The sequence below is a fragment of the Myxine glutinosa genome, chromosome 2 (assembly GCF_964187855.1).
Source record: "Myxine glutinosa chromosome 2, kmMyxGlut1.1, whole genome shotgun sequence".
NCBI classification, from domain to species: Eukaryota; Metazoa; Chordata; class Myxini; order Myxiniformes; family Myxinidae; genus Myxine; species Myxine glutinosa.
Window position 1 is genome coordinate 142,685,022 of NC_136262.1, and position 23,374 is coordinate 142,708,395.

General features: G+C 42.6%; 1 protein-coding gene across 3 annotated transcripts in view; it reads left to right on the forward strand.

The window, feature by feature from the left end:
* CCDC186 (coiled-coil domain containing 186) overlaps window positions 1–23,374 on the forward strand; it is a 188,966-nt gene that overhangs the window by 123,671 nt on the left and 41,921 nt on the right. For all 3 annotated transcript variants that reach the window (XR_013622393.1, XR_013622394.1, XM_078771761.1), the window contains exons 13-14: window positions 5,512–5,589; window positions 11,680–11,899. Coding sequence is in view for 1 of the 3 variants with exons in the window: in XM_078771761.1 (XP_078627887.1) it covers window positions 5,512–5,589; window positions 11,680–11,899 (298 nt within the window). In the remaining 2 variants the exon portion in view is untranslated. The remainder of the gene's footprint in view (window positions 1–5,511; window positions 5,590–11,679; window positions 11,900–23,374) is intronic.

Sequence of the window (23,374 nt, forward strand, 5' to 3'; positions counted from 1 at the left end):
TTATTAATATGTATTGCCCCAGTGACAGCGCTGAAAGGGCTCTATTTCTTCCAAAATTAGCGGATTGTTTAAGCACTGTTGATTTGACTTGTGTTACGGATTCCGGATTTATGTGAATTACTATTCAGGTCATTTCTTATTAATGTTTATTCTATTAAAGGTTGTTGTGGTTAAATGGTTAGAAGCGCTCCTGGTAACAGGAGACCGGAAACGGGATGGTGAACCGGAAGAAAAAAGGAAGAAGGTGGAGAGAAAAAAGCGGCCGTCTTATTCTTTGCCCCGCTCTGACGCGAGCCGAGTCGATCTTTACCGGCTTTGGAACGCTGAGTTTGAAAAGCCCGTCTGGCGAGAGGAGTTACCTGCGCGGGGTAATTACCTGTTAGGTGTCAGGTTGCCGTGGGTTCCTGGGAGGAACCAAGCGTCCGGCACCGTTCGCCTCAACGTCTACAAGGACGCGTACGGGAGGCGCCTGGGGCCTCGCGCGCTTTGCGAGCCGTTCACAGCCCAGAAGCCGCGATCACGGGTTCCGACCTCGGTGGCTTGCCGAGAAGGGGTCCGCTGCAGCAGCTGTTCCCAGTACGGGGCGTGCCCGTTTGGAGCACGTCAGGAAGAGGTCTGTTCAACCGCCCGCGTGCGGAGATCGAGCTACTGGGGCGCAGGGTCGGCGCGAACCTCGCCATCCTAGTCGACCTTGTTCGGCCATTGACTTGAGATCGCGATTTGCCAGTGCGAATCGACCTTCACCGGGGTCGGGAGGGGCCCAGAGACATTGTGAGAGACATTGACCATTGAGGGTGCTGTAAGTAGGGGGCAAGGTGGGAATATATAAGATGGCCATCTACGAAGTATTGTAGGAATGCATATGGAGGGTTGAAGTATTGTGTTGTTCATGATTCTACTCAGGGGTGAATATATTGTTGATTGATCCGGATCCTTGGTGTGGTTTCCTTATTGATTTGGATTGTTTCCTTCGTTGGTCCACTGGAGGGTTTACTTGGTATTGATTGCGTTACGAAAGCGTATAAATCATATATCTTTCTGGCGGGGTTCCTCTCGAGGTCCGGGGATCACAGGGAGGACCACGTAACACTTGTTTAATTTGTATGGGGGGAGACTATAATTGCACACTCAACCCTCGACTGGACAGGAACACTCCTGAGCCACATCCACCCAGTGCAAAGTCCTTGGCACAACTTGTGAAAAAATACAAACTTAGAGATGTATGGCGATTACAAAATCCAAACACCCGTCAATACACATGGGTGTGCTGTGCAAAAAACCAGTTAACCATGGGTCGACTGGACAGATTGTATGTGAACCAAGGAATGGTGAATCTGGTTAAGAGAACATGTATAACTCCATCTGGCTTTTCTGATCACCATATGATTGCAATGGATTGTATGTTACCCTATCATTGCTGTAAGAGTGTACACTGGAATTTCAATGTGAAATTGTTACAAGATGAACATTTTTAAAATGCCTTCAGACTGGTATGGGAAGCATTAGAAAAGAAAAGTGTTCCTATGTCAATACGCGACAGTGGTGGGACTGTACCGTCACAAATTCGGATTTTCTGCCAACAATATTGCTCGTATGCCACCAGTAATACGTCTGGGTTGATAAGTGCTCTAAAAGCAGATGTACTTAAATATGAACAAGAAGCTGGAACATCTTGGGGAAGTGACCAATATCAGTAGCTGATAGAAAAAAAGACCCTGCTGGCCGAACTGGCCAAAGAGCGTGCGGCGGGAACAATGATTCACCTGTGGATGAGCATAATACACCTCGAGACTCCAAACAAAGATTTCTTCAAAATGCAGAAGGCTGCCAACACTTCTCGGCAGATTCAGAGTCTACGCTCTTCCGACGGTGTTCTGACTTGCCAGAGTGACATTAAACACTCACTGCAAGAGTTTTACTCAAACTTGTTTACTCCAAGAACGGTGGATAAAACGATGGCAAATGAGATGATTGAACTTCTCCCATCTCTTTCTGAAGAGCAGCAACTCCAACTGGAATGTGACATTTCTCTGGGGGAGCTCACAACAGCAGTGAAACAACTCGAAGACGGCAAGGCCCCTGGAATTGACGGACTTCCTACTGAATTTTACAAAGTTTTTTGGAATGTTCTGGGTCCTGCTTTAATTGAGATTTTTCACGAGAGCCTAAATCAGGGGGAATTGCCCCTGAGCTGCAGAAGAGCTGTCTTATGTCTTCTTCCCAAGAAAGGGGATTTGCAGCAGATTACAAACTGGTGGCCTGTGTCATTGTTAAATACTGACGATAAGATTGTGTCAAAAATGCTTGCAATGCGTCTTAAAAAGGTCATCTCGTTCTTAGTTGGGAATGACCAAACGTATTGCATACCTGAACGATCCATGTATGACAGTATTTTCTTGGTTCGAGACTTGATTACTATCGGTCAAACTGCGTCGCACGCTTTTGGGTTATTACTCCTTGATCAGGAGAAAGCTTTTGACAGTGTGGATCACTCATTTTTGTTTGCAGTTCTTACTAAAGCAGGATTTGGAGAAAAATTCATTTCTTGCATAAAACTTCTATACAACAATGTATCATGCCTGTTAAAAGTAAATAACAGTCTGTGTCGTCCTTTCCCCTTTCAGCGTGGCATCCGTCAGGGCTGTCCACTGTCAGGCATGTTGTACACACTGTCCATCGAACCCTTACTGGCTCTCCTTCGTACCACCTTATCTGGTTTGTCCTTGTCAAACAAGTCCAAAATTGTTACGTCAGCATATGCAGACGACCTGTGTGTTGTGGTTAAAAACCAGGAAGATGTTTTTGAGCTATCCTGGTGTTTTGCCAAATTTGAACTTGCTTCATCAGCAAGAGTAAATTGGAACAAGAGCGTAGCTATTTCTCTGTACCCATATACCCTATCTGTGTCACAGGCTTCACATGGTTCCCCCAACTCTTCCAGGAGGAATGTTATGGAAAACGGATGGGTTTAAATACTTACGCATCCATTTGGGAACTACAAGCTATATGAAGAAAAACTGGGATGGTTTCCTAGATAACATTAAGCAGAAACTATCAAAGTGGAAAGGGATGCTCCATATCTTGTCACTTAAGGCATGGGTAACGATGATAAACAACCTGGTGCTTCCAATCGTATGGCATAAGATCATAGCACTCCAGCCTCCTCAAGCTCTGATCAACAACATTCAGAGGGGTGCAGTTGACTTCTTCTGGGGAGGCCACCATTGGCTTGAGTCAGATGTGTTGTGCAGACCACGTAATTCAGGTGGTCAAAACCTGGTGCACATCCCTAGTCGAATAATGGCTTTTCGGCTAATGACAATAAAACGTCTGCTGTACAGCGAGGTTGTGCCCTGGCGTCCTCCCACGAATACCTTGCTCAGGCAAGTAGGTGGAATGGACTATGACCGGGAACTTTTCCTTATGGACTTGAAGCAGGTCGACAGAGCTCGGCTCCCTGCATTTCATCGGTCTCTCCTGAACGCCTGGCAAGCTCTAGGAGTGCAGCGGTTGGAGATCTCTTATGATCCCAGGAGGTTTGTGCATGAGCCATTGTTCCAAAACTCACTATTCGCTGAAGTATCTACCAGCCGAGCTTTTATGGAACATTTTATGAACAATGGGATTAATAAAGTGCGAGATCTTATGGGAGCTATCCTTGAAGCGATGGTTGTCTGCCAGCGCTGTTTCTGGAAAAATTGGCTTGCGTTCAATTAGAATAGTGAGCAGGGTCATAAAGATTGTATCCCAGACTTTTTTAGATTTAAATATTGGGTGGAATGGGGTAAATGAAGAAGTAGATTTTCGTTTAACGTTCCCTGAACTCTCAGTCACTGCCCAGGAACAACATGGTGTGTTTTCCTCGAACAGCAAAGAATCTGGTGTGTTCCACATCATGGGAAAAAGGGCAATGTATAGAATTTGTCTAGAGGTGTGCTTACTGGGCTGTGCAGCACCCTTAAGGAACAAGTGGAAAGAGTCTTTACCTGCAGGAGCATTTCTCACTCCAAATTGGGATGAAATGTACAGGTGTCCTACTTTCTGACGTACAGGAGACCTAAATTGGAGACTGGTCCATCACGCCCTGGCTACACAGGTGTTAGTTCAGAAGTTTAACCCTGCTGTGTCTAATTTATGTCCTTTTTGTGGTAATGTTGAACATTTGTATCATGTGTTTATTGAGTGCAAGAGATTGTCATCTCTGTTTATGTATCTGAGCCGAATCTTTTGTAAATTCAAAATTGTTCTTTCTGTTACAATCTTTGTTTACAGACTCGCATGTAATACGAGGAAAAACTCTGTGATTTTGCTTTTGAATTTTTTGCTTGGAATTGCTAAGCTTGCAATTTATAAAACCAGAAAAGCCAGATTAGGTAGTGGAAAAAATGAAAATGCACTTTTTTTTTCATAGGGATGGTGTTAGCACGTATAAAGCTTGAACATGCTTATCATGTAAACTTGGGGAACCTTCTTGTGTTTGAAGAGTTATGGGGCATGGGGGGTGTTTTGTGCAAATGCATTGGAAATGAGGTTGTGATTTGTATGTAAAGTGGAGTTGGAATACTTTGGTTTTATACTTTTATAATAAAAGGACATAAAAGTCAAAGTCTTTCTCTCTTTCTCTTTCTCTCTTTTTTTTCTCTCTCCCTCTCTCTCTCTCTCTCGTCTCTCGTCTCTCGTCTCTCGTCTCTAGTCTCTCGTCTCTCGTCTCTCTCTCTCTGTCTCCTTATCTCTCTATCTATATCTTTCTCTCTCTTTCTCTCTCGCTCTCTCTTTCTCTCTCTGTCTCTCTCTGTCTCTTTCGTCTCGTCTCTCTCTCTCTGTGTCTCTTTCTTTCTCTTTCTCTCTTACTCTCTTTCTTTCTCTTTCTCTCTCTTCCTCTCTTTCTTTCTCTTTCTCTCTCTTCCTTGCTCTTTCTCTCTCTCTCTCTCTCTCTCTCTCTCTCTCTCTCTCTCTCTCTCTCTCTCTCTCTCTCTCTCTCTCTCTCCCTCTCTCTCTCTGTCTGTCTGTCTGTCTCTGTCTCTGTCTCTGTCTCTGTCTCTGTCTCTTTCTCTCTCTTTCTCTCTCTTTCTCTCTCTTTCTCTCTTTCCCCCTCGTTCTCTCACTCTCTCTTACCATAGCTGCTCTTCGTTGTCCATTTTCCTGTGAATTCGACCTTGTTTTTAAAGAATCAAAATTTGTCTATTTTGCACGATTTATGTAACTGGACATTTGGGTTAATTACCAGTGCTCTTTACGATCTCATTCAACAAGCACAGATTTATGATGGGAACCTTTTCTTTACTTACTAATTGGTATTTTAATGCATATAAACTTTTGCATAGAGGAGGAACAATGTGCAATTGATGATTTTTATTTTGTTTGACTCCCTTGTTTTGGTGCGGAGTGGAAGCACAAATTAACTGTACTGATTTTAAATTTGATTCTAAAATTGAAGTCGCTGGAATGGCATTTGGCTTGCTCGGTCAAAGTTTTAACAAGGCTGTTGCTTGCTTTTCTCATGTGTAACAGCACGTCGCCGGTTGGAGCAGCTGGAGACGACACATGACAATGGAGGTGGAGGAATGGGAAGCCGCTCTAGTTCTTCAGGTATGCACCATGCACCACCCTTGGTTTCCGATGATCTTTTTTTTTTTTATATTGACCTTGAGTTTGTACATCTGATTTGCACGTCTTGCTGCACCTAAAAACTCTCCACATCCCTTTCAACACAGCTGAACGTGTCTTTCTTTTAACACATTTACTTAATTGCAATCACCTTTGGATTATTTATAGCAGCTGTTCGTGCGAGTGAAGGGACGTTTCCTGCATTGCTTTGCAGGCAGCTGTTGGAAACGTTCCTGCCCTGGAACATGTGTAGTGCAGTCATTGATTGTTACAAAGCGCTTTGGCAACGGCACCAACATTTTTCCTCTGCAGCTGCTTTCTGCAGCAGCTTCCTTATTTTGGACAACTCGGGAGCCTACACTGTGCCTTGCTAAAAAGTGCCATGTTTTGTTAACGGGGGAGTGATTATGATTACTGTGTACCCTGCCAGTGTAGTGCTGATTGGCATGGTGAAATGAGCTGTGCTTCACCATCTGTGCTGACAGATTGCTAAATGTGTTCCTTTCATTTAAAGCGAACACATGTGGCAGCCAAAAATGTCTATACTTGCGTAACATTTGCCGCCCGTAAACACGCTTGCCACCCTACAACAGGCATTTTAAGGCCATTTTCCCTGCAAGAGCGGGGGTTAGCCTTGCGGTCCCCATGACAATCTTCTCCATTTTGCCCTATTTTCTGCATCTCCCCTTGTAAACCCCCTTGCCCGCATTTCTTCTTCCACCATCTTTAGCCAAGTCTTTCTCGGTCTTCCCCGTCCTCTACTTCCTTCTACATTCATTTCCATCACTCTTCTCAACCAGTCGCTTTCATCCTTCCTCAACACATGACCAAACCATCTCAACCTGTTCCTCTTCAGAGCATACATCACAGGCTCTATTCCCATCATCTTTCGCAATTCATCATTTGTCTTCCTCTCTCTCAACGATACTCCACACATCCACCGAACCATTCGCATTTCCACCCTTTCCAACCTTTGTTGCTGCTCTACGTTCATTACCCATGTCTCGCTCCCATAAATCATAACACTTCTCACACATGCAGCATACACCTTTCCCCTTCAGCTTCAACGACACTCCCCTCCTCGTCAGCACGCAACTCAGTTCCCGAAACTTCTTCCATGCACATCTCACTCGAGCAACCGTTGCCGAGTCTGATCCACCTTCTCCATTCAGCATGTCTCCTAGGTAACAAAATGTTTTCATACCTTCCAGCTTCATGCCGTCTCCAAGATCCAACTCAACATTTCCTCCATCTGCAGCTCCCTCTGTGCACACGTTACACTTGAATGTAGCTGCCACACTGGTTAATGACCCTCTCAGACCACTACATTTTTGATAAACCCACTCAGCACACATGGTACATTGAATGGAGTTCACTCCAACACCCTTCCTGCACACAGCACACGGCCACTTCCCAGTTCTTTCCACCTCACCACATGCTTTACCACTTGCCATCACCTTCGTTTTTCCGATATTCACCTTCAGACCTTTTGTCTTTTGTCAGACGCTTGCCACCCTAATGTTCAAATAATTATTGGCCTGCTGTTTTATTGTCCTCTTCTTCAAGACGAAAACAAACTCGCATTGTCTGAAGGTCACAGTTGCTGCCATGCATTTTGATTTTGTTTGAGCTGGTCTTGGTGACGTTACAAACGCTTTGAAGATTACCAAAGGTAATTGGTTGGAAACATTTCTTTAGCACGAATAATTAATCACACAACAACAGAATAGCTTGGCTTAACTGGACTTGGCATCATGCGTCCGCTCTTGAGTCTGGAAGGTCAGCGGTTTGAATCCCAGCCGGGTTAAACCAAATACTTTTAAAATGGCATGTGCTGCTTCCTTGCTTTAACTCAGTAAAAAATCGATAGAGCACAGATAAACAACCAAAGGTTGGCAACCATTGCACAAGCTTGTTGGACGGAATACCCTCCTCCTGCATTGAAGTTCCTTGTAAGGGAACTTCTTATTATAAGCATTAAGGTTCACATCTGAACTACATAGTCTCGGCTTCTATTTAAAGGTAAAAAACTAGATAATATACGTGATATTACATTTTATAAACAATTGAAGTTGAAAACTGAAGTTAAAAAAAAAAACCCCGATTTTTTTTTTTTTTTTTTTTTAACAAAATGGAAATTTTTCAAAAATAATACCCTTAGGATATACCGACGGGAGAGATATGTGCATACCAGACGTTTGGTACGATTTCACAAAAGTTTGAGGAAGTAGTTCAGTGACGAGACAAGACAGATGCTGCACAGATAGATAGATATATATATATATATATATATATATATATATATATATATATATATATATATATATATATATATATATATATATATATACCGACTTGGCATTTAATATGGAATATTTTTTTTGTGGGTGTGAACTTACTTTTCAAGATGACTTAGAACCAAAAGTTCATTGGAATTATGTTGAAATTATTCTAGATTTTGTTAATGTGACCTTTAAAAGAAACAAAAAACCACATTTGACATTTCGAAGCAAATAAATTGATCCTTGAAAGTGATGTAAACTGATATCGAACTCAATTCACGGACAGTACTGTGTTAAACTTCTGTACGTTTTCCAGAAGTATCTCTTTATTTTGCACATTAGCCAAAAATTTTTTTTTAACAAAAACAAAAGTTAAATTACGACTGGGATTACGGAGAGTAAAATTACAGTTCAGTACTTCGTATAACCCCCACGAGCATTCAAGAGAGCACGTACACGTTGAGGCATGCTGTTCACGAGATTTCCCAAGGTTTTGACAGGAATCGCTTGCCATGCAGTGACAATAGCCTGCTGCAATTCACGCACAGAGGCAGGCTGCTGGTCCAAGTTGTCGATTTGATGCGTTAATTCTGCCCACAAGTTCTCTATCGGATTCATATCTGGGGACATGTCAGGCCACTCCATATGCTCTACACCACGGTCAGCAAGAAAGTGTTGGATCATGCGAGCACGATGAGGCCGTGCATTGTCATCTTGGAAGACAAAGTTTCCTCGAAAGGCTGCACGAACAAATGGAAGCAATGTTTCTTCCAGAATGGCCCTGTGCTTGAACTGGTTCAGGTTTCCATTCAGAACAACCAGGTCAGTTTTGCCCCCTGCATGAAAAGCAGCCCAAACAGTCACCCCACCACCTCCAGCTTGGACTATTGGCACTATACAATCTTCGTTGTCGGCTTCATGCACTTGTCTGCGCACTCGGACGCGGCCATATTGACGATAGACCAGAAATCTAGACTTGTCACTGAAGATCACGTGATTCCAGTGTCCTGGCTGCCATTGACGGTGCTCTCTGGCCCACTGCAATCGGCGCTGGCAGTGTTGTCTGGTCAGACGTGGCTTTCTCAGGGGACGCCTGGCACGATAGCCTGCTTGAACCAGTCGTTGGTTGACTAGCCTTCTGGATACAGGCACATTTGTCAGTTGCTGCCACTCAGCCCTAAGCCGATTAACTGACTTGGTACGGCCATTGCGGACTAACCGGTGCAGCTGGCGATCATCCCTCTTTGTGGTTCTGCGGGGACGTCCTGACCTCGGTATTGGAGTAGGGACACCCCTCTGAGCATTTCGTTTCAGGGTCTTTGACACCTGACCTTGAGTGATGCCATACTGCCAAGCAATAGCACGCTGTTTCATGCTGGAATTTCGTAAAGCCACCACTAAATGACAAACAGCATTGTCCAGTTGACGGAACATCTCCAGGGAAAGCGGCAATAACTTTTGTAGACGTGCAGCAGTTGTTTTCCACTAATACAGAACACAACAACCCTTATATACCCGATTGTGTAGCCAATCGTCAAATGTATCTGTCCGTACATTTTGTCACGCCACCTCTGATATAATCCTGTTATTGAGCTGCGACAGACAATCAGTGACATGGTTCTTTTAACAAAGAAATCACCGAAGCGTAAAAGAAACTCACCAGATTGATATACCGAGTTCAGAAAGTAAACCCAAGTCAAGAAAAAAAAAATATTCCATATTAAATGCCAAGTCTGTGTATATATATATGTATATATATGTATGTATGTATATATATATATATAGATATAGATATAGATATAGATATAGATATATAGATATATATAGATAGATATATAGATAGATATATAGATATATATATATATATATATATATATATATATATATGTATATATATGTGTATATATATATATATATATATATATATATATATATATATATATATATATATATATATATATATATATATATATATATACATATACATATACACATATATATATACATAAACATATATATACATATACATACATATATATATATATATATGTATATATATGTATATATATATATATATATATATATATATATATATATATATATATATATATATATATATGTATGTATGTATATGTATATATATATATATATATATATATATGTATGTATGTATATGTATATATATGTTTATGTATATATATATGTGTATATGTATGTATGTATGTATATGTATATATATGTTTATGTATATATATATGTGTATATGTATGTATGTATATATATGTATATATATGTATGTATATGTATATATATGTATATATATGTATATATATGTATATATATGTATATATATGTATATATATGTATATATATGTATATATATGTATATATATGTATATATATGTATATATATGTATATATATGTATATATATGTATATATATATGTATATGTATGTATATGTATGTATATGTATGTATATGTATGTATATATATATATGTATATATATATGTATATATATATATATGTATATATATATACATATATGTATATATATATATATATCGTCATTATCCCATCAATTCAACTATCGGGGACGCCACTTCGCGGTGGTTTTCCCCTACCAACGCAAGTTGGGGGCGAAATATTCCCCATTCTTCCCTGCTGCCCCGATTTGTCTGGGCAGCGTTGTCACGGTCAGAGTGCTGATCGGTCCCCATGTACTGGCTCTCTCCCTCTTCTCTCTCCATCCCTTCCTCTGTCCCTTGCTCCCTTCCTTCCTCTCTCCCTCTCTCCCTCGCTCCCTTTCTCCCTTCCTGCCTCTTTCCCACTCTCCTCTCCTTCTCTCCTCCCCTCCCTCCCTTCCTCTCTCCCTCCCGCCCTCTCTCCCTCCCGGTCCTCCCTCCTGTCTCCCTCTTTCCCTCCCTCCTCCTCTCCCTTTCCCTCCCTCCTCCTCTCCCTCTCCCTCCCTCCCTCACTGCCTCCCTCCCTCTCTGCCTCCCTCCCTCTCCTCTCCCTCTTTCCCTCTCTCCCTTGCTCCCTCTCTCCCTTCCTTCCTCTCTCCCTTCCTTCCTCTCTCCCTTCCTTCCTCTCTCCCTCCCTCTCTGCTTCTCTCTTTCCCCCTCCCCCTCTCTTCCCTCTCAATCTTTTCCTCTCTTCCCCTCTCCCTTTTTCCCTCTTTCCCTCTCTCTCGCTCTCCCTCTCTCCCTCTAACTCTGTCGTGGCTCTGACTTTATGAAGACGGAGGTACACCATCGTGGATGTGGGGAATCTCTGGGTCACTCCTGTGAGATTGATTGGCTTTCTTCTCTTTGTGCCACAGGCTTGTTCGAGAGAACTGTCCAGGGCTATACAACAACAACAACCCTCATCACTCAATAGTGAAGAATCACTTAAAATTTTATTGGAACTGGATCAGAACTCAGATCTTCACCAAAATCAAATTTTTCTCGTCACATACCCAACCTGTCCACCAAGTTTTGTTTGAATGCGTCCGTAGCTTTTTGAGATATCCTGTTCACAGACAGACAAACAGATAAACAAACAGATAGACAGACGGGTGTGAAAATATAACCTCTGCCCACCTTCAGTGGCGGAGGTAATGATCTGACTGTCGTCTATTGCTGTGCTAGCAGAGGTACAGCCTCGTGTAACAGTTTTCTTCGGGAGTGAATGTTGGTTTGCTTTCAGACCGACTTGCACACCTTTATTTATGATCAAGATCTTATTGTATCTAATGAAAAGACTATGTCTTTAGGTCGGTACCATTTCTTTTTATCCCTTGCTTTAGGCTCTCTAAATGTTCGAACTGGTGGTAGCCGTGACGAGGGCTTCTCGGAGACTGCAGGTTCTAGTCCTGGGACAGCAGAAGGATTCCCAGAAGTGGACAAGGCTGTGCTGGTAGAGCGCATCGTCCGTCTCCAGAAGGCCCACGCACGCAAAAATGAAAAGCTGGAGTTCCTGGAGGACCACAACCAACAACTACTGGAGGAGGTGCGCAGGAAAGCACGGTAGGTTGCAGCATTTTTTATTTTAATGGCTGGTGATTGCACCAATTCATATTTCTGGAAATGGGCTTTTTCTCATGTTATTTATCTATTTAATGTTGTGCTTTACTTACCTTATTAACAAGCCCAGTGTTGGCTTATCTGCTTATCGGTTAAGGTGATTGGCTTAAGATATTTGTTTTTGAGTTTGAACCCCTGTCATGCCATTAAAATAACACAGGTGGGTTGACTCAGCTTATCATCCTTCCGAGGTCGGCAAAATGAGAACCAGCTTGCTGGTAGCAGGGGCACTGTATCAGCCGCACAGCCGCGCTTCCAGAAATGATGCAACCAGCAGCCACAGGCTGCAAACTAAACAACAACTTTATAAACAACATTCCAGAATGAAAAATAACATCAGGAAATATTGTAAAAAAAACCAAAAAAAAAAACTTTTTGTAAAGATTGTTGTCATTTTTGTTGTTAAAAAAAACCCCGGTATTGAACATGCCCTCAACCATTTCTCGGACATGCATATACCGATCTTGTTCAAACTTTGCATACAGATAATTAAAGATGGCTTATATATGCACATCTTTTTCTTTTCTTTTTTCAGATCCAAGATGGCTGGCTGGCGGCTATTTTGTTCCTTAAATGTGTCCCCAACAATTTATCGGACATGCATCGATCGATTTTGTTCAAACTTGGCACAAAGACAATACATGAGAGAATACATATGCAGAAGATTTTGTTTGGTAATCCGACCAAAGATGGCTGACTGACGACCTTTAACTCCATACAGCAAAATTACTAAAACCACGGGAGCTATGACATTTTATGTCTTTTTCTCCTTGTTTTGTAATTAGAATGCCATGCCAGGAAAGGACCTGCTAGATGCCATACACCTTAACCTGGCATGTGTTTCAAAACATGGGAATCCCTCCGAATTATTTATTGTTTATTATCAACTCAGGAGATCATGGTGAAGAATGTTGTGCCATACATCATGGTGAAGAAGAGCAACACCTTGGGCATTTATGAAGCGGTTAAAAGGGTTGAAACGCATTTTCAAATCATTTGAAATCAACTATAAATAGATGAGTTGTGCGTGTGTGAGGGATGTTTTTTTGTTTTTTTTGTGGAGTTCCACTGGAGCTTTCTGATGTGGAATGTGATACACCAAAATAATCGTCATGATCTCCTGAGTTGATGAATGAATATGAATGAATGAATATTCATTCATCAACTCAGGAGATCATGACGATTATTTTGGTGTATCACATTCCACATCAGAAAGCTCCAGTGGAACTCCACAAAAAACATGCCTCACACACGCACAACTCATCTATTTATAGTTGATTTCAAATGATTTGAAAATGCGTTTCAACCCTTTTAACCGCTTCATAAATGCCCAAGGTGTTGCTCTTCTTCACCATGATGTATGTCTTCTTCTTTAGAAGGATTGTTTTTCAAAGCTGTTTTTCAGCCTGGCTCTTGATGCACCAAAACTCCCCCCGCTCTTACATCGCCGCGTGTCTCCGTGCCTTCAACAAGCGATATAATCTCATCTCAGGTCATCAGTTCGGATTCAGACCTGGTCACTCTACCTTGGGCATATACTGCCTTTACTCTCCCAACAATAGATGGAAACCCTCAATCTCAGACATGAGATCAGGGCCCTCTCTCTGGGCATATCTCGAGCATTTGATACAGTCTGCACCCTGCCTTGATATCCAAACCTTCTGCTTATGGCATCCAAGGCTACCTCCTCTTATGTATCACTGACGTCCTCCACTCCTGTAGTCAGCATATAGCTCTTTATGGGATGCTCTCATTGCCTCTCCCTGTCAAGGCTGGAATGCCCCGACGCAGTCTTGGACCTGTTCTTGTTCCTCATCTTCATCAATTATATTTCTGATTCCCTGGAAAATCCTGAATATCTTTTGGCTGATTATTCCATCCTCTGCCATCCCATTTATCATCCACTACGCTCACCCTGTCTCTCCAAATGGACTGCCTGGAAAGCCCTCACATCTACTTCCTAAACAAACCACTTGAAGAGGTTAAGCCACTCAAACCTTGGGCCTCTCCATCAGCCCTGATCTTTCTTGGGCAGATCATATTTACAAGATGGCCTCCAAAGCCAGCTGATGACTGGGCATCATGATATGAAATGTGTACATTTTGGTATTTGTACATATAGTATGAAATGTGTACATTTTTGGTATGTATACATATGGTATGAAATGTGTACATTTTTGGTATGTGCATATATGGTATGAAATGTGTACATTTTTGGTATGTATACATATGGTATGAAATGTGTACATTTTGGTATTTGTACATATGGTATGAAATGTGTACATTTTGGTATTTGTACATATGGTATGAAATGTGTACATTTTTGGTATGTGCATATATGTGAAGAAATGTGTACATTTTGGTATTTGTACATATGGTATGAAATGTGTACATTTTTGGTGTGTGTACATATGTTAAGAAATGTGTACATTTTTGGTATGTGCACATATGTTAAGAAATGTGTACATTTTGGTATTTGTACATATGGTATGAAATGCGTACATTTTTGGTGTGTGTACATATGTTAAAAAATGTGTACATTTTTGATGTGTGTACATATGTTAAGAAATGTGTACATTTTTGGTATGTGTATGTATGGTATGAAGAGACATTCTTGTTGCGCTGATGAGGATAACCATCATGGTATTATTAGCTGCTCAGGATCATTTATCCATATCTTGAGACAATTCTGCCTAATTCCAGCTGAAGTGTGTTTTCATTTGTTTATTCTAATCCCAAATCTATTTGTTGCATCTTTGGTTCTTCATAGATATACTGAAACGCAAAAGAAACTTACCACCTTTGAAACCTTTAAATATCAACAATAACACTTGGTGTAGTAAATATGTGAACTTATTTGTGGACAATAGTGTCCTCACTGTCAGACAAAACGGTCACGGATGGTCACTTGAACCTTCAATGGTCACTTCATAGCACAGCTGTTGAACAGCCGTTTTGACTGTCAGTGATTAGCCAAGGGGTACGGGATGATTTTAATGAGCTGCACGTGATGTCTTGATATTGGCTTTAAAAAGGCCAGTGCAAAATGGGCATTTCAATCAACATGCCACGATTGTCAAGGGATCAACGGCTGCATGCCCTGGGCATGCTGCAAGGCGGACTGAGCTACCGTGAGGTGGCACGTCGCCTTGGCTGTTCACACCAGACGATATCGGCCCTGGTGGACAGAGACACCCTCCACAACTCTGCAGATGGCAGACCTCGATCAGGGAGGCCAAGAGTCACCACTGCAAGGCAGGACAGGCAGATGGTCCGAAGTCACCTGCGGGATCGATTCCGTCCAGCATCCCGCACTGCGGCAGAAACTCCGGGGCGTGCAAACCCACGGATCTCCAATGATACTGCACGAAGACGACTGCATGACTATGGTCTGACTGCCAGAAGACCATACAGAGTCCCCGTGATGACGGCTGCCCATCGCCACAATTGACAGAGATGGTGCCAGCAGCATCAGCGGTGGACCTTGGCGCAGTGGAACGAGGTCGCTTTCAGCGATGAGTCAAGGTTCTGTGTGGACAGTCCTGATGGGCGTGAGCGTGTCTGGAGAAGAACTGGCGAGCAATATGCCAATTGTTGCGTGCGTCAAGCCAACAGGTGGGGTGGCCCAAGTGTGATGGTGTGGGCCGCCATATCAGGCCGGTACAGGACGCCACTGGTGGTTGTGGATGGGAATCTTAACGCCCAGCGGTATGTGGATAACATCCTGCGACCTCATCTGCTGCCATTCCTGCTAGACCACCCAGAACTGAGAACCTTTCAGCATGACAATGCTCGTCCCCATGCTGCTCGCTTTACCACTGCATTTCTCCAAGGCGAGAACATCAACAGCCACTGGTGGTTGTGGATGGGAATCTTAACGCCCAGCGGTATGTGGATAACATCCTGCGACCTCATCTGCTGCCATTCCTGCTAGACCACCCAGAACTGAGAACCTTTCAGCATGACAACGCTCGTCCCCATGCTGCTCGCTTTACCACTGCATTTCTCCAAGGCGAGAACATCAACACCATGCAGTGGCCTGCGCTCTCCCCTGACCTGAATCCCATAGAGCACCTGTGGGATGAGCTTGGGAGACGCGTAGTTGGCAGGGCCAGGACACGGGCAGAGCTGCTTCAGACATTGAGGACTGAGTGGGACAGAATCCAGCAGCAATCCATCCAAAGACTGGTAGGCAGTATATGCCGACGATGCACTGCCTGTATCCAAAACAATGGTGGCCACACACGCTATTGAAAGGGGACTGACATTGCACCCTGTGCTGTTCTGTACTGTAGAACAAACCTCACGGTAGCTCAGTCCGCCTTGCAGCATGCCCAGGGCACGCTGCCGTTGATCCCTTGACAATCGTGGCATGTTGATTGAAATGCCCATTTTGCACTGGCCTTTTTAAAGCCAATATCAAGACATCACGTGCAGCTCATTAAAATCATCCCGTACCCCTTGGCTAATCACTGACAGTCAAAACGGCTGTTCAACAGCTGTGCTATGAAGTGACCATTGAAGGTTCAAGTGACCATCCGTGACCATTTTGTCTGACAGTGAGGACACTATTGTCCACAAATAAGTTCACACATTTACTACACGGAGTGTTATTGTTGATATTTAAAGGTTTCAAAGGTGGTAAGTTTCTTTTGCGTTTCAGTATATGATAATGTTTTGTTTGAAAATGGTGAAGTCACTGATGTGTTTTGTTGTAGAGGTTGGTTGACGGTCTTTATTTAACCTTGAGGGTAAAGACTTCTAGACTGGTTCAATTTCCAGCAAATGTGATTGCATGAGGCATTTTTGAGGAAAAGCAAACAAATAGGTTTTTCTTAAAGGGAATTTTGTGCTGAATATGAATATCTTGTTTGTGTTTCCCACAAACCCAAACCCAAGGAATTACTTGCCTAATTAGGTCATTAATTAAGGTCAAAGGTCAATAAGTGCAAAATTCAAGTTTTCACAGAAATTGTTTTATTTTTAATATTCAATACAGTGGTAAAAAAGATTTTCCAATATCTATCATATTAAGCCATACATTGCATGTCAAAGATTTGAATTTAATGGAAAATGTGAAAGAAATTTTCACTTCTATGGAGAATATCTCCGTAACGGTTGACCTTTCTACGGAGTGCCATGTCAGTCGATTTCCCTTTGATGTTTCATGTCAAAATGCACCAGTGAAAAGAATATATGGCATAGCATCCATTGTCTAGGTTCAGGGGAATGAGACTTTGTTGTTTGTTTTGCGAAATTTGCATAATTAGCCACCAATTAGGGTCAAGGGTTAATTAGTACAAAATGCGAATTTTTATGAAATTTTCGTAAGGTCCTATTTGACGTCCCCTAGATGAATTTACAAGAATTTTCTACATATCATTCAAATTAAACGTCATATTATGTGCCGAATATTCAAATTAAATGAAAAATATGATAGGAATTCTTGATTCTATCGCCAATATCTCAATAACGGTTCAATTGCCAATATCTCAATAACAGTTCAATTTTGGTCGCATGGATTTGTCTCTTTTCCAACTTGGGCCACCAAAACTGATTTTGGTTTCCTCTCTATATATGACAACAATATATCTAACAATATATTAGAAAGGAATATGTCACCTTTTTTATATTTCTATATTTTATATTTCACCCCCTTAAACCAACACTGATGAAGTGTCAAATAACCGTATTGTGGCAATATCCTAGCATTGGCGTTATTTAGTCTTGTTTTTGCATGTTACAGTCTCCGAGTCACTGCATTTGCATGCGTCCGTACACTTCAAATCCCATTTCTTGCACGAACACCTATCACTGGTGTGCAACCCTTGGCACAGCCATACTGTACAATGTCCTTGCATGCTTTTGGGATAGGGGGTAAAGATGTGAGCACCCGTGAGAGAAGACCATCAGCCAGCTTCCATCCAGCAGAGTCCATTGGGGAAGGAATTACTGGGTTTGGATTGCACGCTTCTCTCCATATGAAGCTCTGGTAATTTCACGCTGTATATGGTGATGTGCAGCATCACTGGATGGTAGCATTGATTCTGGTGCCTGACATTTACTGAACAGCTTTACACGGGCCTGGTCACAGTTCTCGGATGATGTCTTATATATGCGACATATAAATCTCTCAGCATCATTGGACACTTCATTGGACAGACTCAGAGACTTGCCAAGACTCCTTCGTAGATGATGGACCATCATTGATGGTGTTCCAAGAATACATCCCATGTTGACTTCTTTGAGTGTCCAGAGAAGTATGATACCGTATCACACCCTGTGATTGCATGGAATGCTGCGATTGTTTCAAATGTGTGGTCATCGAGGGCGAGTTGTTTCCTGATATCATGAACTGGAACATACTTCGGTTTCTTAGAGGTGCCAGCCTTGAGCCATAACTGTGAACAAACCATCTTGTCAAAATGCGCTAGAAGTAGAACAAGGATATCCGTATCATGGGCTGACACCACAATAGTTGGTGCATCACTTTGAATACAGTGGAGTATAATTCGGGTATCCGCTTCTTCATGATTGCTTTCCAACAACTCCATGTTCATGTCAGGATCAGTACTTTGCACATCTGTCTCGTTAACGAACCCTCCACCCACAACAACTGTCTTCTCACTTGGAGCGGATGCAATGAGTGCATTGGACAGAAAAAGAGAAAGGTCTCTCTTGTTGTCAGTGGATGCCAGGAAGTCTGTCCATTTGCTTGGGAGGTGGACATCTCGATTTTCAATCAATCGTCGAATTGGCCTGGACTTTTTTGTCTGTTTTTCCCTTGTTCCAGTTTTGATTGAGAGCTCTTGGTATCGATCGAAAGTCACATCAATCCTATCATATGCTCTACCTTGCTTGAAAATTAGTTTGACAAACACATCAGCATAATCGCCAAAGGTTCTCGCATCACATGGCTTTCCCAATGACAAAATCGTGGCTTGTCCATCTATGATAAGACAAGCAGGTTTTCTGATGGTGATTTCTGGGGGTGATGTCACATCTTTCGTCAACACATCAAATAGAATGGATTTGGTACCGGTCCGTAGCGAGCCAGATGTGTCGGCAATGCTCACTGGTACGTTCATCAATTCATGGTTTAAGATCTTGCTCAAATCAACTGGTCTACCCGCCCGATATGCTGTGATGAGTCTCTGCGTAAAGTTCCTGTCAGCTTTCAAAGTTTCCATCTTTCCTTTGGAAGTGTTTGTCGCTGTGTGCACTTCATACAAGGATGAAAAAGTAAGAGGTTTTATATTTGGCAACTTATCCCTGAAATCGACCTTCGCATCAATACACCTGTCTTTTACGAAGGTGTCCAACTGGTTCTGCCCCAGCTGCTTTGCATTCAACAGTGACTTCTCTATTTCAATGGTGGCCATATCCTTTGTGGCAATATTCAGAAGGGTTTTGGGCTGATCTACAGTGTCTACATGCAACACTTTGAACCTCATCAAGACATTCAAAATGTTTGCTTCGTCATTGTTGTCTCGTGAAATTCTAGCTGATGTTGCTTCATTCGGGGTCCACTCAGTATCCAAACCAACATTCATCTCGTATGTCTGATTTGAAATGCTTGCTCTTTGGTTGTATGACAACGTCCACCTTGCAAGGGCCGTATTTGTTTTAGTTATCCCTACAATGCCACCACTTCTCTTTCCAATACCATTGAGCCATTCCAAGCTGTGATCAAGGGACACCTGATTGAATCTTTGATTCGATCCCTTCACCACGAAATTGCCTTGTTGAAACTCCGCCCTCTATCTCCTGTGGTAACTGCTTCATCTGAGATAAGTACACACATCCCCATCTTGCATAATTGGTGTGATCATATGTGTGGAAAAACGGCATCATTTCACGAAATGCTGCAAGGTGGAGTTCCCATATTCCGTCACGCTGTGCTCTGATGAAAGAGAGTAAGACAGACACCATACTCATGTAATCCCACCAGTACTTGAAGTTTTTGTCGTTTTGCTTGGTCTCCGTGAAAACAGCCACATGCTGTCGAAATTCTGGGGAATGTTTGATCGCCAGAAGAGTATTGTGGTCTTCAGTCTCAATGGCTTTGACCAGTTCTTGGGATATTTCAGTGTCTTTGTCCTCAATATACCTTCGTACCTGTGGAATCAATAATTGCCAAAGACCTTGCCAGGTTAACTTATGTGCCCTAACTGCCTTAGCATACGCTTTGCCATCTTTTACCTTTTCAGCTGTGTTTGGACCAAGAAGCCCACTTTCAACCCACAGTTCTACTAATCCAATGTCTCCCGTATGCTGTCCAATAACTTTTAAAAAGTTCATAGAGGTATGCAAGCCACCTAGCCTTGGTATCAAAGTGTCCTTGAATTCTGGGACTGTCCATTTCAATTCCATCAGCTGTGGGAACAAGCCCTGATCCACTGTGACTACAGCGTAGTTATTCCCCAGGGACCTAGCAACATGAAGTGCCCTCAGCACAAGGGTGTTCAGGGTTGACAATTCATGAGCTGGAGCAAGAATGATGGGCATGTAACCAATTGTACTTTTTAATGGTTCGTCATGGCTGGGGTTTGATTGGTTGAAACTTGTCCATGAAGGCTTTTGCTCAACGTCCTGACGAGTAAGCAGAAATGCCATGTCACGTGCAGAACTAGCTTCGAGGTTGTTTTGATATTCTTCTGTTGGATGAAACCAATTTATTTCTACGTCACCGAAGTCTGGACGAGTGCCACCCCTGGTAGCATTAGTTTCGTGAATTTCTTCCAATGATGCTGGAATCTTTAGAGTCGTGGTCTTTGATGGTTGAATATTCTCAAGTGCACTGTCGCCAGCAGGTCCCCTCTGCCATGCATCAAGTTGGGTTGCATGAAATGTGTTTTTACCATCCAAGGTACAATCATTAATGTCAAGATTGTCCCCAGAAAAATGAACAAACCTACCAGCAACCAAATTTGTTGGAACTACTGCCCCAGTTTGTGGATCAAGTTGTTGTAATGTAGTCTCTGCCATCGCTGTATCAAACTGAAGAATCCTGCTGTAACTAACAATGTGACCAGCATTGTGGAATAGGTTGACAAGTTTCTTTGATGCTTGATGCAAAGTAAGACCTAAACCAACATGCTTAGGTGGGGCTTTCTTGTCCCCACAAATGCCATAAACCATGTCTTGCCCAATGCTGAGGACTCTTGCCTTCTTGATTGCATCGACTTCGTTGCTGTCATGATCTTTAAAATCCTGATCAATATGATTCTGGCCACCAAGTAAGATATTAACAAACATATTTACAGATGGAGGGATACTAGCTACTTCAGCTTTTTCAGTTACATTTGCACCCTTGAAGGCTGGGTGTGACAATATATCACTTCGAAGTTTCAGTGCTACATGAACTATGGACCTAAACTCATCATCATCTGGTTTGAAAATAGGAATAGTTTCTTGGACAGGCTCATTTACTGTCTCTGACACAGGTACATGATAGAATATTGTTGGAACTAAGAGGGTTTGTCTCTCGGATGGTATTGCATTGCGCATGACTACAAATTCATAACTGTTACTAACAAACCTCACTGAAGTATCTTTGAAAGTTGTAATCCTGCTAAGAAACGACAATGGTATTTCACAGTTTGCCTCGCTGGAAAGATCTTTGTATCTTTCAAGCACAGAGGAAAGTTCAAGAACATGACCTTTCACGGCAGAATGTTTCAGTTCTTGACAGAGCCAAACTATGGCCAAGTCAGTCGATTTGTTATCACTTTTGGCTCTATTAGCATCTCTATATAATTTATTCAGGCAGTATGAATGATAACATCCTTCAGCTGCAACCAAGTCATTTGTATCTGCAATGCGTACAAATACCTCATGAACATATTTTGCATTATTATACAGACTTGGCATTTAATATGGAATTTTTTTTTTTTCTTGACTTGGGTTTACTTTCTTAACTCAGTATATCAATCTGGTGAGTTTCTTTTACACTATGGTGATTTATTTGTTAAAAGAACCTTGTCACTGATTGTCTGTCGCAGCAAGAAGTTAACAACAGGATTATATCACAGGTGGCGTGGCAAAATGTACGGACAGGTGCATTTGATGATTGGCTTCACAGTCGGGTATACAGTGGGTTGTTGCATTCTGTATTATTGGAAAACAACTGCTGCACGTCTCCAAAATTTATTGCCGCTTCCTCTGGAGATGGTCCGTCAACTCGACAATGCTGTTTGTCATGGAGTGGTGGCTTTACGAAATTACGGCATGAAACAGCGTGCTATTGCTCGGCAGTATGGCATCACTCAAGGTCAGGTGTCAAAGATCCTGAAACGAAATGCTCAGAGGGGTGTCCCTACTCCAATCCCGAGGCCAGGACGTCCCCGCAGAACCACAAGGAGGGATGATCGCCAGCTACACCGGTTAGTCCGCAATGGCCGTACCAAGTCAGCTAATCGGCTTAGGGCTGAGTGGCAGCAACTGACAAATGTGCCTGTATCCAGAAGGCTAGTCAACCAACGACTGGTTCAAGCAGGCTATCATGCAAGGCGTCCCCTGAGAAAGCCACGCCTGATCAGACAACACCGCCAGCGCCGATTGCAGTGGGCCAGAGAGCACCGTCAATGGCAGCCAGGACACTGGAATCACGTGATCTTCAGTGACGAGTCTAGATTTCTGGTCTATCGTCAAGATGGCCGCGTCCAAGTGTGCAGACAAGTGCATGAAGCCTACAACAAAGATTGTATAGTGCCAAGAGTCCAAGCTGGAGGTGGTGGGGTGACTGTTTAGGCTGCTTTTCATGCAGGGAGCAAAACTGACCTGGTTGTTCTGAATGGAAACCTGAACCAGTTCAAGTACAGGGCCATTCTGGAAGAAACATTGCTTCCATTTGCTCGTGCAGCCTTTCGAGGAAACTTTGTCTTCCAAGATGACAATGCACGGCCTCATCGTGCCCGCATGATCCAACACTTTCTTGCTGACCGTGGTGTAGAGCATATGGAGTGGCCTGCCATGTCCCCGGATATGAATCCGATGGAGAACTTGTGGGCAGAATTAACGCGTCAAATCGACCACTTGGACCAGCAGCCGACCTCTGTGCGTGAATTGCAGCAAGCTATTGTCACTGCATGGCAAGCGATTCCTGTCCAAACCTTGGCAAATCTCGTGAACAGCATGCCTCAGCATGCCTCAGCATGCCTCAACATGTACGTGCTCTCCTGAATACCCGTGGGGGTTACACGAAGTACTGAACTGTAATTTTACTGTCCGTAATCCTAGTCGTAATTTAACTTTTGTTTTTGTTAAAAAAAATTTGGCTAATGTGCAAAATAAAGAGATACTTCTGGAAAACGTACAGAAGTTTAACACAGTACTGTCAGTGAATTGAGTTCGATATCAGTTTACATCACTTTCAAGGATCAATTTATTTGCTTCGAAATGTCAAATGTGGTTTTT